Consider the following 24997-nt stretch of genomic DNA (forward strand, 5'->3'; position numbering starts at 1 on the left):
GACCATCAACTTGCAGGAGTGTCACATCCTTGAAGATAAGACCTTAAGTGCTATGACAGAGTGTCAAACCACAAAGGATGCTTGATGTAACTACCTTAAAAGACCTAGCCAAGTGACAGGCACTGGAGCAAAAAATAGCCGTAAAGCTTGCTGGTCTCCCAGAAAATAATATTGGCATTGAAGATTCTCAGAAAAAGTTAAGGGGTATCCCTCAGCACTTCACATGAGGTCCTTGGATTCGTCAAAAGGAACGACCAAGATTGGTTTGATAAGAACGACCAAGATATAACCAAGCTACCGAATGATGTGTACAATGCTCACAGGTCCTACGTATCTGACAAATAATCATCAGCAAGAGAAGCCAGATATCATCAAGCAAAAAACACGCTGCAAAACACATGCTGCAGGCCAAACTAAAATGAAAAACTGGTCTTGGGAGAACAGAGCTGCAGAACTTCAGGGAGTTGCCGATAAGCACAACCTGATGGCTCTCCATGAAGATTTCCGATCTGTTTACGGCCCAAAAAATCAATAGCGTGACACCAGCCCTCTCAGCAGATGGCAATCAGAAACTAAAAAACAGACATGAGATCCTCTTTTCTTGGACAGAGCACTTCAACAATCACTTGAACCAAGAATCCATAGTATACAACATTGCCATTAAGTCACTTCCGCAGCATCACATTCTGAATGAGATTACTCTTGATCCACCACAAGTTGAGGTCACCAAGGCTATAAAACAATCTGTGGGAAAGACTTTGGGAGCCAATGGTATTACATCTGAAGTATCCAAGTATGGAGAAGTTCACATGGCTAGGAATCTCACTCACCTCTTCTGCTTAATCTGGAACCAGGGCATTGTGCTCCAAGATTACAAGGATGCTTCCATAACTCATCTTTGCAACCAGAAGGTAAGCAGTTCATCAGTGACAATCATCATGGTATTTCACCTCTCTCCATAATGGGAAAAATTCTTGCAAGGTTTAATTGTCAACAGGATTTCCACTCAAACTGCAGACTGTGTACCTAGAATGCTGGATGAAGAATAGTTAATATGACCTTTTGACGCATGTCAAATTCAAGAAATGTCACACTAACAAAGCAAGAACCTCCTATGTTGTGTTTGTGGACCTGACCAAAGTTGTCTTCACAGTAAACCACGAAGGTATGTGGAAGGTGCTGTGCAAATATAGATAGCCTGAAAAGATGATCAGAATCATCCACTCATTTCATGACAGCATGATGGCCAGTGTCATGTAGAATGGTGCCTTAACAGATGCCTTTCGTGTCACCAATGGCATCAAGCAAAGCTGTGTAGTAACTTTAGTAGTTCTGTCTGCCATCTACTTTTTGGCCATGCTCTTGTACGCATTCAGAGACCTCAACATAGGAGTCCTCATTCAGTTCAGGACCGACAGCAACGTCATCGCTCTGCAAAGACTCAAAGCTTGCATAAAGATCACAGAACAGCTACTAAGTGAGCTCCTGTTTGCCAATGACTGTGCTCACATTGCACACACTGGAAGACATCCAGCTGCTTGTTGGCCACTTTGCCCACGTCTCAATGCCTCAGTCTTAAAATAAGTCTGAAAATGATAGATCTTGTATCAACCTGTCACTGGCCACAAACTCCATGACCCCATAATCCCTCAACTCAGTTCAGAAGGTCTGCTGTCTTGGGAGTGTCCTCTTCAGCAACACCATGTTGGGTGATGAAATCACCCTGGCAAAAACAAGCTCAGCACCCACAGGCTTTGGAGAGAGCATGGAGTTTGTCTCAAAACAAAGATCAAAGTCGACCAAGTGGTTCTCTAATCACTCTTCCTTGGTTGTAAAGCATGGATGACTTACCAGCATTACATAAAGCAACTAGACACATTCCATTTTCACTGCTTAAGAACTATCTGCAACATCGTGGCAGCACAAAATCCTTAACACTGAAGTTCTTGCAAGGTGCTGCATACACAGAAATGAGAGCATGCGCATCATGGGCAGTTATCTACAGCTAGCTGAGTATAGAAGCCTGCACCATGGGACATCCCAAACTTAGATACAAAGATATTCTGAAAGCCACTCTCCGAGCCTACAAATTGGACCCCATCACATGGAATGAAGAACCCTGGACATATCCAGCTGGAGAAATCTCTGTCAACAAGCAGTCTTAATATTTGAGAACAGAGTCTGGACCCTATAGGGCAAGCAAGTGCGCCACTAAGTTCATGCCTTCTTCCACCTCACCCCTAATATTTGCAATTGAATCTGTAAATCAAGATTCGGTTTAATGTCGCATATGAGACAACACCAGTTTAGATGGTGGGGTAACTGGTCTCCTTGCTGGACACTCATTCATCAAAACTATTGCAAAGAATTGTTGTCCTTGCCTCAGATCGCGGTCCTAGAAAGTGGTGATGCAGTCATATTGGCAGAGACTTGGGATTATTTTCCTGGTACAGGCTGATGAGGATGCCCAAAGAGGGAAAAAAAGTGAATTTTATTTACTGTCATTTTTGTTGTCTTTCTGTCATCTCAAAGGCTAGACATCAATTCCATTCTTTCTCTATCTAACAATTTTTTTACCCTGCTAACAAATTAGTTTGCAGTGTAATCCTGCTTAAAAAAATTGAATTATTGAGGAATTTGGGCAATTTTGACTAAACAGCACAGGAACTATTTGTAGTGATTTCTGTTTGAGCTAACAATTTTAATTACATAACTTGTGTAGATTGTATATACAGTATCTTGATGCACATTTTTAATATTAATCAGATGGAGTGATTATCACTTCCATCCACTCCATCATTAATGGAACTCTTGCATCAGAAAACCTTGAACAAGGATGGGAACTGTGTGGTTTCTGGTTTTGAAAGGTGGTGATTGAGAGGACATTTTATGGAGTTAAATGTAAAGTAATATGCAAAGGTACCTGAAGTATGACTTAAAGGTTAAACTGTAAAAATGGGATGGGGAGACAGAATTAAAACTGGCAAAAGCCCAATTTTAGGACCGATGTGCAGGAAATTCTTCATGCACAATGCTGAACAAGTGGATGGAACTTCTGGGTAGGATCATGGAGAGAAATATGCTGGAATAATTGAAGAAACATTTGAATGGAGTTTAGAAGGATGAGGGGGGATCTGATTGAAACTTACGGAATACTGAGAAGCCTGGATAGAGTGGACGTGGGAAGACGTTTCCATTAGTAGGAGAGACTAGGATCCGAGGACACAGCCTCAGAGTAAAGGGAAGACCTTTTAGAACAGAGATGAGGAGAAACTTCTTTAGCTAGAGAGTGGTGAATCTATGGAATTCATTGCCACAGAAGGCTGTGGAGGCCAGGTCATTGAGTGTATTTAAGACCGAGATAGATAGGTTCTTGATTGGTAAGGGGATCAAAGGTTACGGGGAGAAGGTGGGAGAATGGGGTTGAGAAACTTATCAGCCACGAGTGAATGGCGGAGCAGACTCGATGGGCCGAATGGCCTAATTTCTGCTTCTATGTCTTATGGATGCTGTTATGATTGGCGAGAGAGGACCGCGAGTTTGACTTGGATTTGAGCTATTAATAATTGCTGCTATTAACTGCTTTGAGAACAATAAGTTCATCACCATTTATTTGGTAAATATTTATGGTATTTATTGTTCTTAATGTGTTGATTTTAAAATGTTCATCTTTGTTTTCAAATCCCTCCATGGCCTTGCCCCTTCATATCTAGATAATCTCCCCTCAATCCTCTGAGACATCTGCACTCCTCTAATTCTAGCCTCCTGTGCATTCTTAATTATAATTGCTTCACCATTGGTGGTTGTGCTTTCAGTTGCTTAGGCCCCGAGCTTGGAATTCCCTCCTGACCTTCTCAGCCTCTACCTCGCTTTCCTCCTTTAAGATAGTTCTTAAATCCTACCTCTTGGTCATCTGATCTCATATCTCCTTATGTGGCTCAATGTCATACTTCGATCCTGTGCAGCACCTTGGGATGTTTCTCTACATTAAAGGCACTATTATAAATATAAGTTGTTGTTGATTTTGCATCAATTTGTATTATTGCTCAAGCAGTGATACACAGAAGTGCACGAGTTAAAAAATGTTTTCTTTTAAATTATGAAAACAATTGAAAAGCTATTTGGTAAGCACTTGGAGCTATGTTGTTAATCACCTGCTCTTAGGGAGCTTGCCAGATAAGAGACAATTTTGGTATAAACAGGAAACGTGTGTTTAGGTGGGAGTCAGTAGGAATGCTCTGTGAGTGACTGTAGAGACCTTTGGAGAGGAAATGGGAAAAACTGCATAAATACCTGAGTCAGTAATGATTTCATACTGCTCACAAGACACGCAACCAGAGTCTGGAAATTCTTCAACATCCTGCAGCATCACTGGCCTTTGTATCTTTTCTGTAAATCAATAATTAGCTTTTTCTTTCAATAAAATTACACAAATTCTGCTTCTGAGTTGGTAGCTGTTACTGTAAAAATAAAACTGGCTTCAACATTTATAAGAGATTTTCTGGTGGCAAATTGCAAACTTTAGATCAGTGTCAAGCTGAAGCTTCAGAAATGAGGCAGACAGCACCACATAAACCATCGACAGGTTAGCAATTATTACTAATTAATTTTCTCTTCGCTAGTAAAATAATAGATTAAAAAATGGCAAGAAAGGACCCCAGGCACAGTTAGCATTAATGAACTATGTTACGGATCAGGAGACCTGTCTTGAGTACTATTATGTACTTAGTGATATTTGTACTTATATGGATGAGGGTACATTTATCGCATGCAGCTGGAGCAACAGATGGGTAGGTAAAAATAATGGCAGAATTTAATCAACACCAGAAAGTGCCCAATGAGCCATTGACTACAGCTATTAGTTGGGAGGGATTGCTGAAAAGCCAATTGGGGGAGTTGAGGGAGTGGGGGGAGGTGGGGGAGCGGCGTGGTGGTGGTGGTTGGGTGTGGGGGAGGAAGAGAGAAATGAAAATATAATTTCTCAAAACAGTTCAGATATAATGAATTACTTTGAAATTCACTAGTCAAATGTGTGGGCAAACACATCAGCTGTTTTATACACAGCAAATGCCCTAAAGCACCATTTGCCTGGATGATCAGTTGACCTCTGTGGTGTTTGGAGGAGGAAGGTTAGCCAGAACACAGAGTACAGTCCTGCACAGGGCAAAGGAGCTTCGTTTTACTATCGCATTGAAAGGAATAGCAACTCCAACAACATAGCATTCCCTTGTGGAATATTTTACATATAAATGGAAGAAAAATTCTGAATTTCATTTATTATAAGTTTGAAGCTGATGGGTTCTCTTACTGCCAAGTTACTCTAATGCTCAGTGTACATGTATACCATTGCTAGATAGATATGCTGGAGTTAAGTAAGGTATTTTTGAAAGGTTGGTTTGTGAGGACTAGATACAACTGTTCAATAGATCTTAAATGAGATAAAAACATCCGTTCGTAAAATAATTCCACCACTGTGACCCTAACGGTCACAAAATAAGCTTACCTGAGCCAATTTTGCAAATCAAACCTGACATTTAATTTAATCATTTTGAATGTTTTAAAGTCCAAAGGAGAAATTAATGCAAAACTTTGCAGATGAAAATTAGCAGCAGCTGCATACTTTGGAATTAAAAGTTATTGCCTGAGCAGTTAGTGGTGAATGACTTATGGAGAAAGGAAAATGCAAAATAAAGACTCATTACCTCCATATACAGTGTGATAATTTGTGCCGACTGATGTTGAATCATTCATGGGTCTTGTTTTCAAATTAAGTTGAGAGAATCAGAGTTTCGTTTCTGGTGCTTCAGCTGGACTTTTCGCATATAAGATAAAAGCAAAATACTGCGGATGCTGGAAATCTGAAATAAAAAACAGCAAATGATGGAAAAACTTGGCATGCCTGGCAGCATCTGTGCAGAGAGAAACTTTTCTCATGCTGCCATCAGGGCTGAGAATTGAATATGTTAGGAACAGTGGCCGGGGAATGTTTTGGGTACTAAGGGAATGGGGCAGCAGGGTTGAGGGGCCAGTTGTCTACTCTTCCTATTTCATTTGTTCTTGTGAAGTGGTGGAGATTAACACTCTGGTCAAACCTGTACTAAATCACTAGATTGCTGAAATATATGGGATGTGGGTGTTGCTGGATGGGTGGCTTGCTAGGCAGAGGGCATTTCAGAGTCAACCACTGTAGGCCTGGATGGTAAGGATGGAAGATTTCCGTCCCTAAAGGACATTAGTGAACCAGATGGGTTTTTACTACAATCGTTTAACTTCACCATCTGCCCTGATGGGATTCGAACCTGTGTCCCCAGAGCATTACTCTGGGTCTCTGAAATACTAGTCCAGTGATAATACCACTACGCCGCCGCCTCTCCCTTGAACTGAGTGGCCTGCTAGGCTATCTCACAGGGGCAGCTAAAGATCAGTCACATTGCTGTGGGTCTGGAGTCACATGTAGTCCAGACCAGGTAAGGATGGCAGATTTCCTTCCCTCAATGAAGTTAGTGAACCAGGTGGGTTTTTAAAAAATTGATAGTTTTATGGTTACCATTACTGAGACTAGTTTTATATTCCAGATTACTAATTGAATTTAAATTCTACCAGCTGCCATGCTGGGATTTGAACCCATGTCCCCAGAACATGAATCTGGGCCTCTGGATTACTCACCCAGTGACGTTACCACAAAGCCACCATCTCTTCTCCCTGCCTCCTGCCCATTGTTTTCTGCCCATTAATATAAAAGCAAAAAACTGCGGATGCTGGAAATCCAAAACAAAAGTAAAAATACCTGGAAAAACTCAGCAGGTCTGACAGCATCTGCGGAGAGGAATACATTTAACGTTTCGAGTCTGTATGACTCTTCAACAAAACAGAACTGTTGAAGAGTCGTACGGACTCAATGTTAACTGTATTCCTCTCTGCAGATGCTGTCAGACCTGCTGAGTTTTTCCAAGTATTTTTATTTTTGTTCTTCTGCCCATTGTTGTTTTGTTGCACCCTTTTCCCACTTGGCAACGTTTAGGTGAATGTCAGCTATTGCTTTCAGCCTATGCAGACCTGTAACTTTTTTTCTTCTTTTTGTGAAGAACCACATTGCCTCTCCATTTATATTCAAACCAAGATAAGAACTTGCTGTGTGGAGAATCAACGTAAATCCATGTTCTACCTATCTGTGCTGCAGCGCTTATGGCGCTTAAATTTGTACCACTGCCAGACTGATACATCAGTTCAGTCTTTAATCTCTTCAAGTTCTTGATTTTCCCTTTGATCATTTTGCTGCAGTAGAGCCTGCTAGCCTTCAAAGGCTTGTGAAACATTAAGTATTCCCCTTCATAAATTAGACTAAAGCTGAATAAGGAAATCTAAGGCAATTCAACTTGCTTGACTTTGAGTTCTAGAAGGTAGTATTTTAGTTATTTTTTGATATTCAAAGGATATAGTGGCCACATTCAGATCAGTCATGATTCTATCAAATAGCAGAGCAGGCTCGAGGGGACAACTGGCCCACCCTTGCTCCTAATTTGTAGGTTTGTTTTCTTTTCGAATGCACTACATTTTGGTATTTATCTTGATGCAGCTTTCTCAAGCCTGTATTAGCTGCTGTACCTACCAAAAAAATACCTGCTAGCTGACTTGAGTTAGCTTTTTAACCATTTCTTTGGTAAGCCCCTGCAGCGGGCACCAATGTTTATTTCTGTTTTTAGTACGTTTTCTTTTGAAGCTATGTTTTACCTACATGTTTATTTTTGGAAGATGATGGATTACAGTGCAACAAGATCCATTTTGTTGCATTCATTTTTTTCTTACTTGAGATGCAATAAGTTGTTCACTGACTTTGGGTGTGGGGGATGGTGGGGGGGCTAATTCTTAAACAACCCATTGTCATTCTTGAATCACTTTACAGGAAATGGGAATACTAGATCAATGTAGTTTGGCTTTCTTTGCAACATTGCTAAGCACAAATTGACTGCTCCACCTGTCTATATGATAAGTCACTGAGCTTCCAAGTAATTTGTTGTATGTATCATTGGGATATTTTAAGAGAATTGGCAAGATGTTTTAATGCTTTATAAGTGCAAATTTGACTTGTCTTGTTTCATTTAAAACTCCTTCCCTCAAAAAAAATGGCTGCCCTCTGTTCTGTGCCAGAGCTACACAGTTTGGGTGGAATTACAAACCAAAGCATGAAGGATCAATCTTTATCATTCTGGCATAGGGCATCGGTGCCACTGCTATACTAAACAGCCTCTTCTGACTTGCGCATGGTTACCTTTGGCGTACCCCATAGGACCTAGGATCCTTGGCCCTTCTTATTTGTCATCTATATGCTGCCGCTCAGCGATGATATCCAAAAGCACCATTTTCTACTCTTAAAATTCATTTCTGCAATGTGGGCGTCACTGGCTAGGCCAGCATTTATTGCCCATCCCTAATTGCCCTTGAGAAGGTGGTGGTGAGCTTCCTTCTTGAACCATTGCAGTCGTGTGGTGTAGGTACACCCACTGACCCACTGTGCTGTTACAGAGAGAGTTCCAGGATTTTGATCCAGTGACAGTAAAGGAACCGCGATATATTTCCAAGTCAGGATACTGAGTGGCTTGGAGGGGAACTTCAGGTGGTGGTGTTCACGTATCTGCTGCCCTTGTCCTTCTAGATGGTAGTGGCTGTGGGTTTGGAAGGTGCTGTCGAATGAGGCTTGGTGAGTCCTGCAGTGCATCTTGCAGATGGTACACACTGTTGCCACTGTTCGCCGGAGGGAGTGAATGTTTCCTGATGGGGTGCCAATCAAGGGACCTGCTTTATCTTGAATGGTGTCAAGCTTCTTACACTGACGACACCCAGCTTTACCTCACCACCACCTCGCTTGACTCCTCCACAGTCAATGAATTGTTAGATTGTTTGTTTGACATCCAGTAATGGATGAGTAGCAATTTTCTCCAATTAAACATTGGGAAGACTGAAATTATTGTATTCGGTCCCCACCAGAAACGCTTGCTCCCTTATCACTGACTCATCCCTCTCACTGGCAACTCTGAGACTGAACCAGACTGTTCGCAACCTTGGTGTCACGTTTGAACCCGAGATGAAGTTTTACCACATGTGCGTTGTCACTAAGACCATTCATTTCCACCTCTGTAACATCAACTCTACTCCACCTCAACTTTTCTGCTGCTGAAACCCTTTGTTACCTCTGGATTTAACTATTCTAATCCACTCCTGTCTGGCCTCCCACATTCTACCCTCCATAAACTTGAGGACATCCAAGGCTCTGCTGCCTATATCCTAACTCGCACCAAATCCTGTTCACCATCACTCCTGTGACGGCTGACCTACATTGGCTTCTGGTTAAGCAATGTCTTGATTTTAAAATTCTCACTCCTGTTTTCAAATTTCTACATCTGCAACCTCCTCCAGCCCTACAGCCTCTGAGATAAGCACACCCCTCAAATTTTGGCTCCTTGAGCATTTGTGAATTTAGTTGAGTCTGGGAAGAGTGACCTCTGCAGTCACTGTTGCCGAGTGAAAAAAACAAAGTGACATCACGGGAAAACCGTAAATTCATTGGTTGGTATGTAAATGCTAGCTTGAACTACCTATTCTAAATTGATTTCAGATTAAAGGTGACTACTGGGGCCCAGGATTGGAGGCCTAACACTTCAGCTTCAACTCAGCAGAGAGAGCGAGTTCCAGTTGATTTTAAAAAATGTATTTTGAATCTCTATTCTAACTTGCTTTCAGATTAAAGGTAAATGGGAGAAATATTTTACAGAATGATAAACTAAAGGCCAGTAGGAAATTTAAAAACAAATTGAAAAACTAATGAAATAAAATAGAGATGTAAGGCCAGGCGATGTGTTGTAGCTGCATTATGTGGGAGCTGGTGGACCCCATTGTGGTTCCTAGTGACCACATCTGTAGCAAATGTTGGTTGCTCAAGGAACTCTGGCTCAGAGTTGATGAGCTGGAGTCTGAGCTTTGGACACTGCGACACATCAGGAAGGGGGAGAGTTACCTGGACGCTATGTTTCAGGAGACAGTCACACCCCTTAGATTAACTACCTTAAATTCAGCCAGTGGTCAGGGACAGGAGGGTGACTATGATTGAGGCAGGTAGAGGGATCCAGGAAGTAGCACTGCAGGAGCCTCATCCCTTGCTCTTATCCAACAGGTTTGAGATTCTTGCTCCCTGTGTGGATGAGAGTGGGGACTGTAGGGAGGTGAACAAACTGACCGTAGCACCGTAATACAAGGAGCCATTCAAGTGGGGGGAGAAAAGAGAAATGTAGTTGTAATTGGGGACAGTATAGTTAGGGGAATAGATACTGTTCTCTGCATCCAGGATCGAGAGTCCTGAAGGCTGTGTTGCCTACCTGGTGCCAGGGTTAAGGATATCTCATCTGGGCTGCAGAGGAACTTGGAGTGGGAGGGGAAAGATCCAGTTGTCGTGGTCCACGCATGTACCAACGATATAGGTAGAACGAGGAAAGAGGTTCTGCTGAGTGAATACGAGCAGCTAGTGGACAGTTGATGAGCAGTGGCAGATATTTCAGGAGATATTCAATTCCTCCCAAGTAAAATATATTCCAAAGAGGATGAAAGATGGTAAGGGGGGAAAAAGCATCTATGGCTAAGCAAGGAAGTTAAAGATAACACAAAGGCAAAATCTAAGGCCTACCAAATTGCAAAGGTCAGTGGCAGGCTGGAAGATTGGGAAACTTTTAAAGATCAACCAAAAAAAAAATAAAAGGAGCAAAGGTAAATTACGAAAGAAAACTAGTGCCAAATGTGAAAACTGATAGCAAAAGCTTCTACAAGTATATAAAAGGAAAGTGAGTAGCTAAAGTGAATGTTGGCCCCTTGGCGGATGAAACTGGGGAGTTAATAGTTGGGAATGCAGAAATGGCAGAGACTCTTAATATTTTGCCTCAGTTTTCACGGTGGAGGATACTCGTACCATCCCAATAGTAACAGGTAGTGCAGAGGGTATAGGGAAGGAGGAACTTAGAACAATCACCATCACTAGAGAAAGAGCACTGAGCTAACTATTGGGAATGAAGGGTGACAAGTCCCCAGGACCTGATGGCCTACATCCCATTAAAGGAAGTGGCAGCAGAGATAGTGGATGCATTGGCTATAATATTCCAAAATTCCCTGGATTCTAGAAAGGTTCCAGTGGATTGGAAGATTGCTAATATAATGCCCTTATTCAAAGAGGGAGGGAAGCAGAAAGTAGGAAACTATAGACCAGTTAGATAAATATCTGTCGTTGGGAAATTGTTGGAATCCATTATTTAACAAGTAGTAATGGGGCATTTGGAAAGTCAAAATACAATCCATCAGAGTCAGCATAGTTTTCTGAAGAGTAAATCATGTTTGACTAATTTGCTAGAGTTCTTTGAAGATGTGACAGGTAAAGTGGATAATGGGGATCCTGTAGATGTGGTATATCTGGACTTCCAGAAAGTCTTTGATAAGGTGCTGCTCAAAAGATTAATACACAAGATAAGATCACACGGAGTTAGGGGTAATATATTAGCTTGGATAGAGGATTGGCTAACCAACAGAAAGCAGAGAGTCGGAATAAATGGGTCTTTTTCTGGATGGCAAGCTATAACTAGTGGGGTGCCACAGGGTTCGGTCCTTGGGCCCCAACCATTTACAATCTAGATTAATGACTTGGATTCAGGGATAGAAGGCACTATTGCTAAATTTGCAGATGACACCAAAATAGCTGGGAAAGTAAGTTGCAAAATGAAGAAATAAATTTACAAATGAATATGGACAGATTAGGTGAATGGGCCAAAATTTGGCAGATGGAATTTAATGCGGATAAGTGTGAGGTTATCCATTTTGGTCGGAAGAATAAAAAAGTGACATTATTTAAATGAGAAACTTCAGAATGCTTCAGTGCAGAGGGATCTGAGTGTCCTCGTGCATGAATCACTGAAAGCTAGTATGCAGGTACAACAGGTAATAAGGAAGGCAAGTGGAATTTTGGCATTTATTGCTACAGGAATAGAGTATAAAAATAGGGAAGTGTTGTTACAACTGTACAAGGCATTGGTGAGACCGCACTTGGAGTACTGTGCACAGTTTTGGTCCCCTTACTTGAGGAGGGATGTGGTTGCATTGGAGGCGGTTCAGAGGAGGTTTACTGGATTGATTCCAGAGATGCGGGATTTGTCTTATGAGGAGAGGTGAGGAGTTTATCCCGATATTCAAAAGAGTTTAGAAGGATGAGAGGAGAACTAATTGAGGTATGTAAGATGCCAAAGGGGATAGACAAAGTAGACGTGGAGCGGATATTTCCCCTTGTGGGACATTCTAGAATGAGAGGCCATAATTTTAGGCAGTGGGGTGGTAGATTTAAATCCGAGCTGAGGAGGAATTACTTTTCTCAAAGGGCCATGATTCTGTGGAGTTCACTATCTCAGAGTGCAGTGGATGCCGGGATACTGAATAAATTAAAGGAGATAGACAGATTTTTAATAAGTAATGGGTTGAAAGGTTCTGGGGAGAGGGCAGGAGATTGGAGTTGAGGCCAAAATGAGATCAGCCATGATCGTATAGAATGGCGGGGCAGACTCGAAGGGCTGAATTGCCTACTCCTGCTCCTAGTTCTTATGTTCTTATGTCACTGGGGGCAGTGCCTAACCTGCTTAAATCCTGACCTCTGGAATTCCCTCCCTAATCCTCCCTGCCCCTCTCCCTCATTTTCCTCCTTTAAGACACTCCTTAAAACCTATCTGTTTGACCAAATATCTCCTTATGTGCTTGGTGTCATATTTTGTTTTATAATGCTCCTCTGAAGCACCTTGGAGCATTTTGTTATGTTAAAGGCACTCTACATATATAGGTGGTTATGTGGCACAGTGTCATATTTTGTTTTCTCATGCCTCTGACAAGCGCCTCAGATATTTTACTTTGTTTCATACATTTACGGGATGTGGATATTGCTGGCTAGGTCAGCATTTATTACTCATCCCACTTGTCCTTGAGAAGCTGGTGGTGAGCTACCTTCTTGAACTGCTGCAGTCCATGTGGTGTAGGTACACCCACAGTGCCGTTAGGGAGGGGGTTCCAGAATTTTGATCCAGTGACAGTGAAGGAACGCCAATATATTTCGAAGTCAGGGCGGTGTGTGGCTTGGAAGGGAACTTCCAGGTGGTGGTGTTCCCATCTATCTGCTGTCCTTGTCCTTTTGGATGGTAGCTGTCATGGGTTTGGAAGGTGCTGTTGAAGGAGCCTTGGTGAATTCCTGCAGTGCATCTTGTACATGGTACACACTGCCGCGACTGTGCATCATTGATGGAGGGAGTGACTGTTTGTGGAAGGGCTGCCAATCAAGCGGGCTGCTTTATCCTGGATGGTGTTGAGCTTCTTGAGTGTCATTGGAGCTGCACTCATCCTGGTAAGTGGAGAGTTTTCCATCACACTCCTGACTTGGACTTGTGCCTTGTAGATTGTGGACAGGCTTTGGGGAGTGAGGAAGTGAGTTACTCACTGCAGGATCCCTAGCCTCTGACCTGCTCTTGTAGCCACAGAATTTATATGCCTAGTCCAGTTCAGTGTCTGGTCAATGGTAACCTTCAAATGTTGTGTTAAATGTGCTGTATAAATACAAGTTGTTATTGCTATTATTATTCCTTGTTGTGGACTTGAGCTAGCTTGCAGTTACAGTGATGATATTCTATATTATGAAAATATCCCATTGCTTAGAGACTGCGTTAAGTGTCCAGTATTCCAAATCTAAGAGGAACAATATTAGCTTTGACTAGAATGGTACTATTGTTCTCAGCCAAAATAAATTCTGTCATTCACAACGCTCCTCCATTATCATCTTGAATTCCCTATTCCTTAGGCATGGACATGCTTCTGGGCCTCTATCAGTGACATTCTAGAATTATCCCTGGAGATGCATAAGATTTGCCATAGCATTTCACCTTACCTGCTACAGAGCTCTTTCCCCACATTGGTACATGTAAAACTGGCACTTGTGTTTGTGGAACTTGTGTGCATGAACCTGTGTTCCATCACTGCGCTGCATTTTGAGGCTATGATGGTTGAAGATTGCTAGAAATTAGTATTATTCTGTAGACCAGTAGTTCGCAAACTAGGGCCACGGAACCCTGAGGTTATATAGGGCGTAAAGGAAGGAAGAAGAAAAAGCCAAACCACTTGCTTTGTATAAGTTAATGGTAGTTAGTGTTGGTCCTGCATGACTGGCTGATAAGATGGCCATTCCTGAAACCCCGCTAAGACTTGGCCCTTGTCACTGTTATGGGTGCCTCAGCTGCCATGGTTTCAGCAGAGTCTTGTATTGAGTTTTGGTTGGAGGAGAGGTGTGAGGCCAGTTGCTGCTGTGATATGAGGGGGCATTCTATTTGCACTTATGCGTCGAGTACATGCCATTGTAATGCTGCCTGGTCTGCTGACTATTTCCAGCATTTTCTGTTTATGTTAATCTCTTGTTGATTTGATTCTTGTAATACTGGTAAAGCTGTCAGTTTGAGTTGCTTAAATCATCCACTATGTTGCATGAAAATTCCTTGAATGACAAAATAACAATGAGAAACTGGGCTGGGTTTGCACAATTCTTCACAATATTCCCGAAAATGTCATGTTCAAGTGAGTACTTTGTAATCGAATAATAACCTGCTTTGAGCTGTTAAATAAGGTGATATTGATTTAACCAATAGCTGTTTGTATTGGATGTGATCTGTGAACTGCTTGGGTGTGTATGCCATTAATATAAAATCTTCAACTACATTAAAAAATATTCGTTTGCTATGTAGTAGAATGCTAATAGAGTCACAACTTTCCTTTATCTCTGGTTTCTCTGGTCTCATGACTGTCCACATCAGTGAAATTGTCGACAGGTTACAACTCTAAATAATTGCCTGTTTTCTTAAAAGCATTATTAAAACACTTGTAGTTTTTTTGCATTATGAGTATTATATCTATTATAATATGCTATTTTTGTCTGTCTGGACTGTTTTGATTGGTCAGTTTCAGGGATGTGCCTATTGGTAGGTATATTTGGTGGGTTGTGCCTGGCTCATCAGTGTGATGATAATTGGTTAAGTATATATTTAAAACTTTATTGTAAAATTAGAGTACTGATAGTACTGAGTTTAACAATTTTTTGATCTATCTGATGCAAGGCACCTGAAGTAAGGTGTAAGGCCCTTTGTTTATGGTGGGGTTGTGGGTGAAATTGGGGAGGAGGTGGTGCACATTTACCCATCCGTCTCAAGAGCCACAGGCTGGTCAATTTTTTTTTTTTTTGAAACAGCAGTGAACAGGAGGATTCCTGGGGCATATTTTGGGATAAGTTCTAAGTAATGGAAAATTGCAAGATTCAAGTGAAACACTGGAGAATTGTTTTTTCCCCTGAGGAGTCTAAATGTTTTGATTTCCTATTTGATTAAAGCAATTATATATTCAATAACACTTAGTATCTGAAAGCTATTCTTTATGCAAACAATGAAGATTCACTAGATTTGATGAAAAGGTTTTACAAAAGCTGGGAGGTGAATTAACAGAATGTGATAAATGACCGAATAATTTGTTTTCAGTGATGTTGCTGAGTGATAAATGTTGGCCAGCTCCCTGGAAAACTTTCCTACTCTTCTTTGAATAACGCCATGAGATTTTTAACAGATGAGATATTAAACCAAAACACTATCCACCTTTTGAGTTAGATGTAAAAGACCTTATCTGTCAGTACCACACTGGAGTATTAGCTTAGATCAGGGGTCAGTAACCTATAGCTGTGAGGAAAAGTGTGACTCTAAAGCACCTCCTTTTCCAGTTGGTTCGAGTTATTGTGGAAAAAAAGGCGTAAGTCAAGAAAATGATGTCAAAGAACTACTTATCTATTTCTGGTACCACCCTTGCAAATCTCCTGTTGCCCTCTCCAGTACCTTTTTGGAATATACCACCAGAATTGCACACAGTATTTTGTGTGATCCAACCAAGGTTTGATACAAGTTTAGCAGATTTCTCTACTTATCAATTTTATTTCTGTCGAAATAGAGCCCAGTGCTTGGTTTGCTTTTTTTTTATAGTCTTGCTAACCTGTGGCATAACTTTTAATCGTTAGTGTATTTTGTAGTAATTGACCGAGATCCCTTTGTTCTTCTACCCCACGTAGACTTGCGCCTTCCAAGTACTAAGTGACCTTCCTATTCTTCTTAACAAAATATACTGTATCACGTTTATCTATGTTGAACTTCAGTTGCCAATTATTTGCCCTCTGCAAGTTTATTAATTTGCTTCTGTAATTTGTTGCAGTCCTCCTCGGTATTGCTATACCCAACAATTCGGTGTTCCTACAAATTTAGAAAGGCTCAAAACCTTTGCTGGAAGATATCCATCGAGAAGTGAGAAAAGAACCTGCAGCTATGAATCTCCAGGAAAATGTTGATAACATGGAAGGCAAATTTAAGCTTTGGGTAGCATCAAGATTGAACTTTGAAATTTTTACGAAACTGGATTTCTGTCCGACGTATAAAGAAGACTGAAATTACATAAAACTCAGTAGTAACTGCGGTCATTCTTATAAGCATCAGAGAGAAGTTAAAGCAAATGACTTTACAGCATCAGCTAAGTGCGTAGATTCCTTAGATTCTCGGTAAACAGTTTTTTTCCTTTTAAAGTATGCTTATGCCATGACTGCATTCTGTATATTTTTTTGTATTGCAACTCCTAATAGTTCTCATTTTAGGCAAATTTTTTGGAAGAGGCTCTTTAGGTATTAAAGGTTCCTGGCCCCTGGCCTAGATTATATGCCCAAGTCACTAGAATTGGGTTTATACGCATGAATTTCTGATTCTGAGTTGAGAGTAATCCCACTGAGCCAGGCCTTGCACCGTTGTAAGGCTATTATGAATATGACTTGCATACATTGATGCCAGCAAATCCTAACTGTACTGACTTGAGGTAATTTCAAAGGAAATTTTAACCGACTAGAACCATAAGCTTCCTCAATTGAAATGAGGTATAATCTTGCTAATATTTACAGACCCTTAAAATTCCATGTGGTAGAATCAAATACATTTGTTAATCATCCAGGCAGTAGTTGGTTTTGTTCTGTTCCGCAACAGAACTTTGTTATCACTAGATGAGATTTAAGAAACTGGGTACGGAACACCTGTTAAAAATTTTATTCAATATCTGAAAATTGCACTTCTGATTTTAAACACACCAATGTCAATTTGCATAAGATTTAAAGAAAAGAGAAAGATTTACATTCCTATTGTGCCTTTACAACCTCTGGATGTCCAAAAGCATGTAACAGCCAATGAAGTACTTTTGAAGTGTAGTCACTGTTGTAATTCAGGAAATGTGGTAGCCAGTTTGCACACTGCAAAATCCTGCAAATAACAGTGTGATAATGGCCAGGTTTTTGTGATATTGGTTGAGGGATAAATATTAGCCAAGACACTAGGGATAATTCCCCTGCTCTTCTTTGAAGTAGTGCCATTGGATCTTTCAAGCCCACTTGAAAGGGAAGCCAGGACTGTGGTTTTTTTTTGTTCATTCATGGGATGTGGGCTTTGCTGGTCGGGCCAGCATTTATTGCCCGTCCCTAGTTGCCCTTGAGAAGGTGGTGATCAGCTGCCTTCTTGACTAGCAGCAGTCCATGTGTTGGTACATCCACAGTGCCGTTAGGGAGTTCCAGGATTTTGACCCAGTCACAGTGAAGGAATGACAATATGTTTCCAAGTCAGGATGGTGAGTGACTTGGAGGGGAACTTCTAGGTGGTGGTGTTCCCATCTATCTGCTGCCCCTGTCCTTTTAGGATTTGGAAGGTGCTGTCTAAGGAGCCTTGGAGAATTCCTGCAGTGCACCTTGTAGATGGTACACGCTGCTGCTACTGTGCTTCGGTGGCGGAGGGAGTGGATGTAGTGCCAGTCAAGTGGACTGCTTTGTCCTGGATGGTGTCAAGCTTCTTCAGTGTTATAGGAGCTGCACTCATCCAAACAAGTGGGGAGTATTCCATCACACTCCTGACTTGTGCCTTGTAGGTGGTGGACAGGCTTTCGGGAGTCAGGAGGCGAGTTATTCGTTGCATGATTCCTAGCCTCTGACCTGCTCTTGTAGCCACAGTATTTATATGGCCAGTCCAGTTCAGTTTCTGGTCCATCATAACCCCCAGGATGTTGATAGTGGGGTATTCAGTGATGGTAATGCCATTGAACATCAAGGAGCGATGGCTGGACTCATTATTGTTGGAGATGGTCATTGCCTGACACTTGTGAGGTGTGAATGTTACTTGCTACTTGTCAGCCCAAGCCTGGATTTGGCCAAGTATTGCTGCATTTGGACATGGACATGCTTCAGTATCTGAGGAGCCGCGAATGGTGCTGAATATTGTGCAATCATCAGCAAACATCCCCGCTTCTGACCTTATGATGGAAGGAAGGTCATTGATGAAGCAGCTGAAGATGGTTGGGCCTAGGACATTACCCTGAGGAACTCTTGCAGTGATGTCCTGGGGCTGAGAAGACTGACCTCCAACAACCACAACCATAACTCCAGCATGATGCCACCACCAAACACATCTTCCCTTCACCCACCCCCCCCGCCCCCCGACGGCTTTGCGCAGGGAACATTCCCTCCGGGACACCCTGGTCCACTCCTCCATTACCCCCTATACCTCAATCCCCTCCCACGGCACCTTCCCATGCAACCGCAGAAGGTGCAACACCTACCACTTTACTTCCCCTCTCTTCATCGTCCAAGGGCCCAAACACTCCTTTCAAGTGAAGCAGCGCTTCACTTGCACTTCCCTCAATTTGGTCTACTTCATTCGCTGCTCCCAATGCGGTGATCTCTACATTGGAGAAACCAAACACAGACTGGGTGACCGCTTTGTGGAACACCTTTGGTCTGTCCGCAAGCATGACCCAGACCTCCCTGTCGCTTGCCATTTCAACACACCACCCTGCTGTCATGCCCACATGTCCGTCCTTGGCCTGCTGCAATGTATCAGTGAAGTTCAACGCAAACTGGAGGAACAGCACCTCATTTTCCGACTAGGCACTTTACAACCTTCTGGACTGAATATTGAGTAAAACAATTTCAGATCATGAACTCTCTCCTCCATTCCCACCCCCTTTCCAATCCCCCTTTTTCCAATAATTTTATAATTATTAAAAGATATATATTTTCCCACCTATTTTTATATTTATTTAGATCTATTGTTTTATCTCCACCTTTTAGCCCATTTCGATCCCTTCCCCTCCACCCCACCCCCACTAGGGTCATCTGCCACTAGCTTGTCCTGCTTGGTACCCTTAATGTCCACATTAGCACATCCCTTAGCTAATATCACCACTGTCAACACCCCTTTGTCCTTTTGTCTATGACATCTTTGGCAATCTCTTCTTTGCCTCTATCTATCACTGGCCCCATATCCAGCTCTACCTATCCCACTCCCCTCTACCAGCTTATATTTCACCTCATTTCTCTATTTCTTTAGTTCTGATGAAGAGTCATATGGACTCAAAACATCAACTGTATTCCTCTCCACAGGTGCTGTCAGACCTGCTGAGTTTTTCCAGGTATTTTTGTTTTTGAACCACAACCACCTTCCTTGGTGCTAGGTATGACTCCAACCAGTGGAGATTTTTCTCCTGATTCCCATTGATTCCAGTTTTGTTAGGACTCCTTGATGCCACACTCGTTCAAATGTGGCCTTGATGTCAAGGGCAGTCACTCTCACCTCAACTCTGGAGTTCAGCTCTTTTGTCCATGCTTGAACCAAGGATGTAACGAGGTCAGGAGCTGGGTGGCCCTGGCGGAACCCAAACTGGGCATCAGTGAGCAGGTTATTGCTAAGCAAGTGCCGCATGATAGCACTGTTGATGACCTCTTCCATTACCTTACTGATGATGGAGAGTAGACTGATGGGGTGGTAATTGGCCAGGTTGGATTCGTCCTGCTTTATGTGTACAGGACATACCTGGGCAATTTTCCACATTGCTGGGTAGATGCAAGTGTTGTAGCTGTACAGGAACAGTTTGGCTAGGGTCACGGCAATTTCTGGAGCACAAGTCTTCAGTACTATTGATAGAATGTTGTCAGGGCCCATAGCCTTTGCAGTATCCAGTGCCTTCAGCCATTTCTTGTTATCACATGTTAGTGAATTGAATTGGCTGAAGACTGGCATCTGTGATGTTGGGGACCTCTGGAGGAGGCTGAGATCAATCATTCAATCGGCACTTCTTCTCGGCTGAAGATTGTTACGAATGCTTCAGCTTTATCTTTTGCACTGATGTGCTGGGCTCCTCCGTCATTGAGGATGGAGATGGGCTCCTCCATCATTAAGGATGGGGATATTTGTGGAGCCGCCACCTCCAGTGAGAGTTGTTTGATTGTCCACCACCATTCACAACTGGATGTGACAGGACTGCAGAGCTTAGACCTGATCCATTGGTTGTGGGATCGCATAGCTTTGTCTATCACTTGCTGCTTATGCTGTTTGGCACGCAAATAGTCCTGTTTTATAGCTTCACCTCATTTTTAGTTTGCCTGCGGCTGCTCCTGGCATTCCCTCCTGCACTCTTCACTGAACCAGGGTTGATCCCCTGGCTTGATGATAATGGTAGAGTGCTGGGCCAGGAAGTTACAGATTGTGTTCAAGCACAATTCTGCTGCTGATGTCCCACAGTGCCTCATGATGCCCAGTCTTGATTTGCTAGATCTGTTCAAAATCTATCCCATTTAACTCGGTGGTAGTGCCACAAAACATGATGGAGGCGGGACTTCATCTCCACAATGGCTGTGCGGTGGTCACTCCTACTGATACTGTCATGGACAGATGCATCTGCGGCAGGCAGGTTGGTGAGGATGTGATTAAGTATGTTTTTCCCCCTTGTTGGTTCCCTCACAACCTGCTGCAGACCCAGTCTAGCAGCTATGTCATTTAGGATTCTGCCAGCTTGATCAGTAGTGGTGCTACCCGATCCACTCTTGGTGATGGACATTTGAAGTCCCCCACCCAGAGAACATTCTGTGCCCTTGCCACCCTCAGTGCTTCCTCCAAGTGATGTTCAACATGGAGACTGATTCATCAGCTGAGGGAGGGTAGTACGTGGTAATCACCAGGAGATTTCCTTGCCCATGTTTGACCTGAAGCCATGAGACTTTCCGGTGTCGATGTTGAGGACTCGCAGGGCAACTCCCTTCCAACTATATACCACTGTGCTGTGGGTCTGGGACAGGACAACATAGCCAAGGGTGGTGATGGTGGAGTCTGGGACATTATCTGATTCTGATGAGTATGATTCCGTGAGGATGACCAGCTGTTGCTTGACAGGTTGGTCTCCCAATTTTGGCTAATAAGGAGGACTTTGCAGGGTTGCCAGGTCAATGCTGGGTGGTCATTCCTTTTTTTGTGTCTATGTAGCAGTGTGTTACAACTTAGTGACTTGCTAGGCTATTTAAGAGTCAACCACAATCACATGTAGGCCAGACAAGGACGACAGATTTCAGTGGAAACGGGCAGAAGCAATTCAACAATCCACAATGGTTTCATGGTCATCATCTGACTTTAAATTGGTTTTTAATTGAATTCAAATTCCACCATCTACTGTGGAAGGATTTGAACCCGGGTCCCCGGACCATTACCCTGGGTCTCTAGATTACCAGTCCAGCGACAATGCCACTACGCCATTGCCTCCCCTGCATGTTTTTCCCCACACAGGTTTAATGTCTTGTTGAAAAGACGATGTTAGTTTTAATATTGGTGTGGTTGATAACTTTTTAAAGACTAACCAATACTCTGAGGTGATTGAACACTGCAGCTCTCTACTGCAGTAGCAGAACTAACAAAACAACATGGATTCTGCGATCCCACAATGCACTGGCTTGCAAAGTGCTGCTCAAGACACTCAATGCATATTCCTGCCCCCCCCCCCATTTGGAAATGTCAGTTTAACAAAACATTTTCTCAACTAGGCAAAGAGGGTAGACTGCCTCTATTTCCGCTGAACCCATTTCAAGTTTCTGACTTTATAAATTCAGATGCTCAGGAGGCCTTCTCTCCTCGTTTGGGTTACGGTGGACTTCTGGTGCTCTTACAGGGTAACATTCATTGGAAACTGATGGCAGTTTAGGACTTGTAGTGGAATCTGAAGTTGTGTCTAATGCAGGTGAAGGTGAAACTGGAGTTGGCATTCCTTGATTTGGAGATGGCTTTCTTGTAAGAGGTGTATCCTTTGATGGTGCTTGACTTGGTCAACATGTCTCTGCCAGGTGAGATCATTCGTAGTTTAGACTGGTCCTGTCTGAGCACTCACAGTAGCAGGAACCCAATTAGCTCCGGTGGCATAACTATGAACTAGAATTTCTTTTCCAGAGCAGAAAATTCTTGGCTTTGATCTTTGTGCTCTTCTCTCCACTTGGTCGTGCTATTGATCTTGCACAACTTGTCACGTTTTTGTTAGTCTCAGCAGGTCAGGTATGTATCTGCTGGAGTTTAAAAGAGTAAGAGGTGACTTGTGAAACCTTTAAGATCCTGAGGGGTCTTGACAGGGTGGATGTGGACAGGATGTTTCCTCTTTTGGGAAAATCTAAAGCTAGGGGACGCTGTTTAAAAATAAGGGGTTACCCATTTAAAACACAGATTAGGTGAAATTTTTTCACTGAGGGTCGTGAGTCTTTGGATCTCCCTTCCTGAAAAAGCAGTGGAAGCAGAATCTTTGAATATTTTTAAGGCAGAAGTGGATAGATTCTTGGTAAGCAAGTGGGTGATAGATTATCAGGGGTAGGTGGGATGTAGATTTTTGGTTACTATCAGATCAGTCACGATCTTATGGCGGAGCAGGCTCGAGGGGCTGAATAGCCCACTCCTCCTTGTTCGTATGTATCAAAGCAAGTGCGCAGCTGCTGTCCCATTAGTAGGAATGTTGGAGATGCTTTAGTTGTAGCATGTGGCATGTTTCAGTACGTCAGCAGAAATGTGTCCAATCGCTTTTGAATGGAGGAATGTCCTTGTGCTAAATTTAAAGCATGTTTCATGGTTTGAACAAATCCCTAGGCTAAACCATTGGTGGATGGGTGGTATGGTGCTGAGGTGATGTGATGAATTCTGTTACTTCTGAAAAAATTCTCATACTCCTGTGAGACAATCTGAGGTCCATTGTCAGTCACAAGTTGTTCTGGTAACCCGTAACAACTGAACATTTCTCTTAGCCTTTGAATTGTACTCTCAGCTATATTAGAGGACATCACTGAAACACCTGGCCATTTGGAATGAGCATCCATAACCACCATGATCATGGTTCCTTCAAATGGTCCAGTGCAATTGACAGGGATGCGCAGCCAGGGGTTTTCCGGCCACTTCCATGGATGGAGGGATGCCAATGGAGGCATGTTTCTCACACTCTGAAATGAAGGACAGGATCTTGCCTTGGATTCAATGTCTTGGTCCAGGCCAGGCCACCAAAAGTAGCTTCTTGCAATCTCTTTCATGTGACATATTCCACACTGTCCACCATGCAGTTGGTCCAACTAATTTCCTCAATGTTGGTGGAATAACAACTTGTATGCCCCAAAGCTAACATCTTGAAGTGACAACTTCATCCTCCTGGAAACGTAAGGATGACTGTCAGATGAGACTCGGACGTTCGGGGAAGAGTTGCCATGCATCTCAAGGTCCATGCCCTTGGACGATGTTGGGTCCACTCGAGTGGCCTTCTTGATTTGAACTGAAGTGATAGGTGTGTTCTCCAAATGTGCAAAGTAGAAAACGTCTTTCTGAGCAGTGTCCACATGGCCGACTGGTAGCGGCAGCCTCGAAATTGCTATGCAATGTAGATTTTCAATATTTGACGTCACATGTGTGAACGCTCAATATCAATGCCCAATGCTGCATTCTGTTTGCAGCTAAAGAAGGGATGCCTGTATGTGGACCAAATACTGAGGTGAGTGGTCAATAATCAGGCACCAGCGTGAATTTCCATCCAAACAGGTACTGGTGAAATTTCTGGATTCCAAAAATGATTACCGGTGCTTCACATTTGATTTGAACATACTGGCTCTCTGCTTTGCTTCAAGTTTGTGAAGTGAACGCTATGGGCCTCTCCACACCTGAGGGCATTATGTGTGAAGCAAAGGCCTCAACTTCAAAAGGCGATGCATCACATGCAAATTGTAGAGGTAAGGAGGGGTCAAAATGCTTCAGTATCTCGGAACCTGTCGGTGTTGCTTTAGCCTCCATGACTGCAGCATCACAGGCTTCTGTCTGTTTTCAGGCTTTGTTCTGACACAGAAGCTCATGCAGGGGTTTCAGCAAGGTTGCCAGCTATGGAAGAAATCTCCCGTGATAATTCAACAGCCCTCAGACTGAGCAAAGCTGGCTGATATTCTGAGGAGCTGGAACCTTGACCTTGGAGGGTGCTTTGTGAAGCCTGGCAGCAACAATGACATGCCCCAAACATTCCACAGAGGGCTGAAAAAACTCGCATTTGTCTTTGCAAACCCCTAGGCCATATGACCTGGCCTTTGTAGGATGGCATTCAAGTTCTTGATGACCCTCAACAGTCCTGTCCATTACCAAGATGTCATCAAGGTAGCACTGAACTCTAGGCAAGCCACCCAGGACCTGGTCCATAGCCCTCTGAAACATGGCTGGAGCTGATATTCCAAAAGACAAATGGCAACATCGGTACAGTCCCTCGTGTGTTGTGATGGTAAGATATTCTTGTGACTTCTCAGCTATGTGCATTTGTAAGTCAACCTGGAATAGATCTAGTTTGCTGAAGTTGTGTCCACCAGCCAGGCCAACAAAAAGGCCCTCAATATGGACAAGTGAGTGTTGTTCAGCACACAACATGGGGTTAACAGTAACCTTGAAATCTTCACAGATGTGTATGGGACTGTCATTCTTGAACACTGGAATGATGGGTGTTGCCCACTCGCTATGGGAGATAGGTACTAAGACTGCTACTCCTATCTTGACCAGACGCTCCAGGTCACCTTCGA

General features: G+C 42.8%; 1 protein-coding gene across 6 annotated transcripts in view; it reads left to right on the forward strand.

Annotated features, from left to right (window-relative positions):
- The window catches only part of znf438 (zinc finger protein 438), a 220377-nt gene that overhangs the window by 29319 nt on the left and 166061 nt on the right, over positions 1-24997 (forward strand). For 2 of the 6 annotated variants that reach the window (XM_041183618.1, XM_041183621.1), the window contains exon 2: positions 16297-16636. The exons of 2 other annotated variants lie outside the window; for them this stretch is intronic. Coding sequence is in view for 1 of the 4 variants with exons in the window: in XM_041183620.1 (XP_041039554.1) it covers positions 16591-16612 (22 nt within the window). In the remaining 3 variants the exon portion in view is untranslated. The remainder of the gene's footprint in view (positions 1-16296; positions 16637-24997) is intronic. 2 more of the 6 variants (XM_041183619.1, XM_041183620.1) reach the window with 1 other exon arrangement.

The sequence above is a fragment of the Carcharodon carcharias genome, chromosome 3 (assembly GCF_017639515.1).
Source record: "Carcharodon carcharias isolate sCarCar2 chromosome 3, sCarCar2.pri, whole genome shotgun sequence".
Taxonomy (NCBI): domain Eukaryota; kingdom Metazoa; phylum Chordata; class Chondrichthyes; order Lamniformes; family Lamnidae; genus Carcharodon; species Carcharodon carcharias.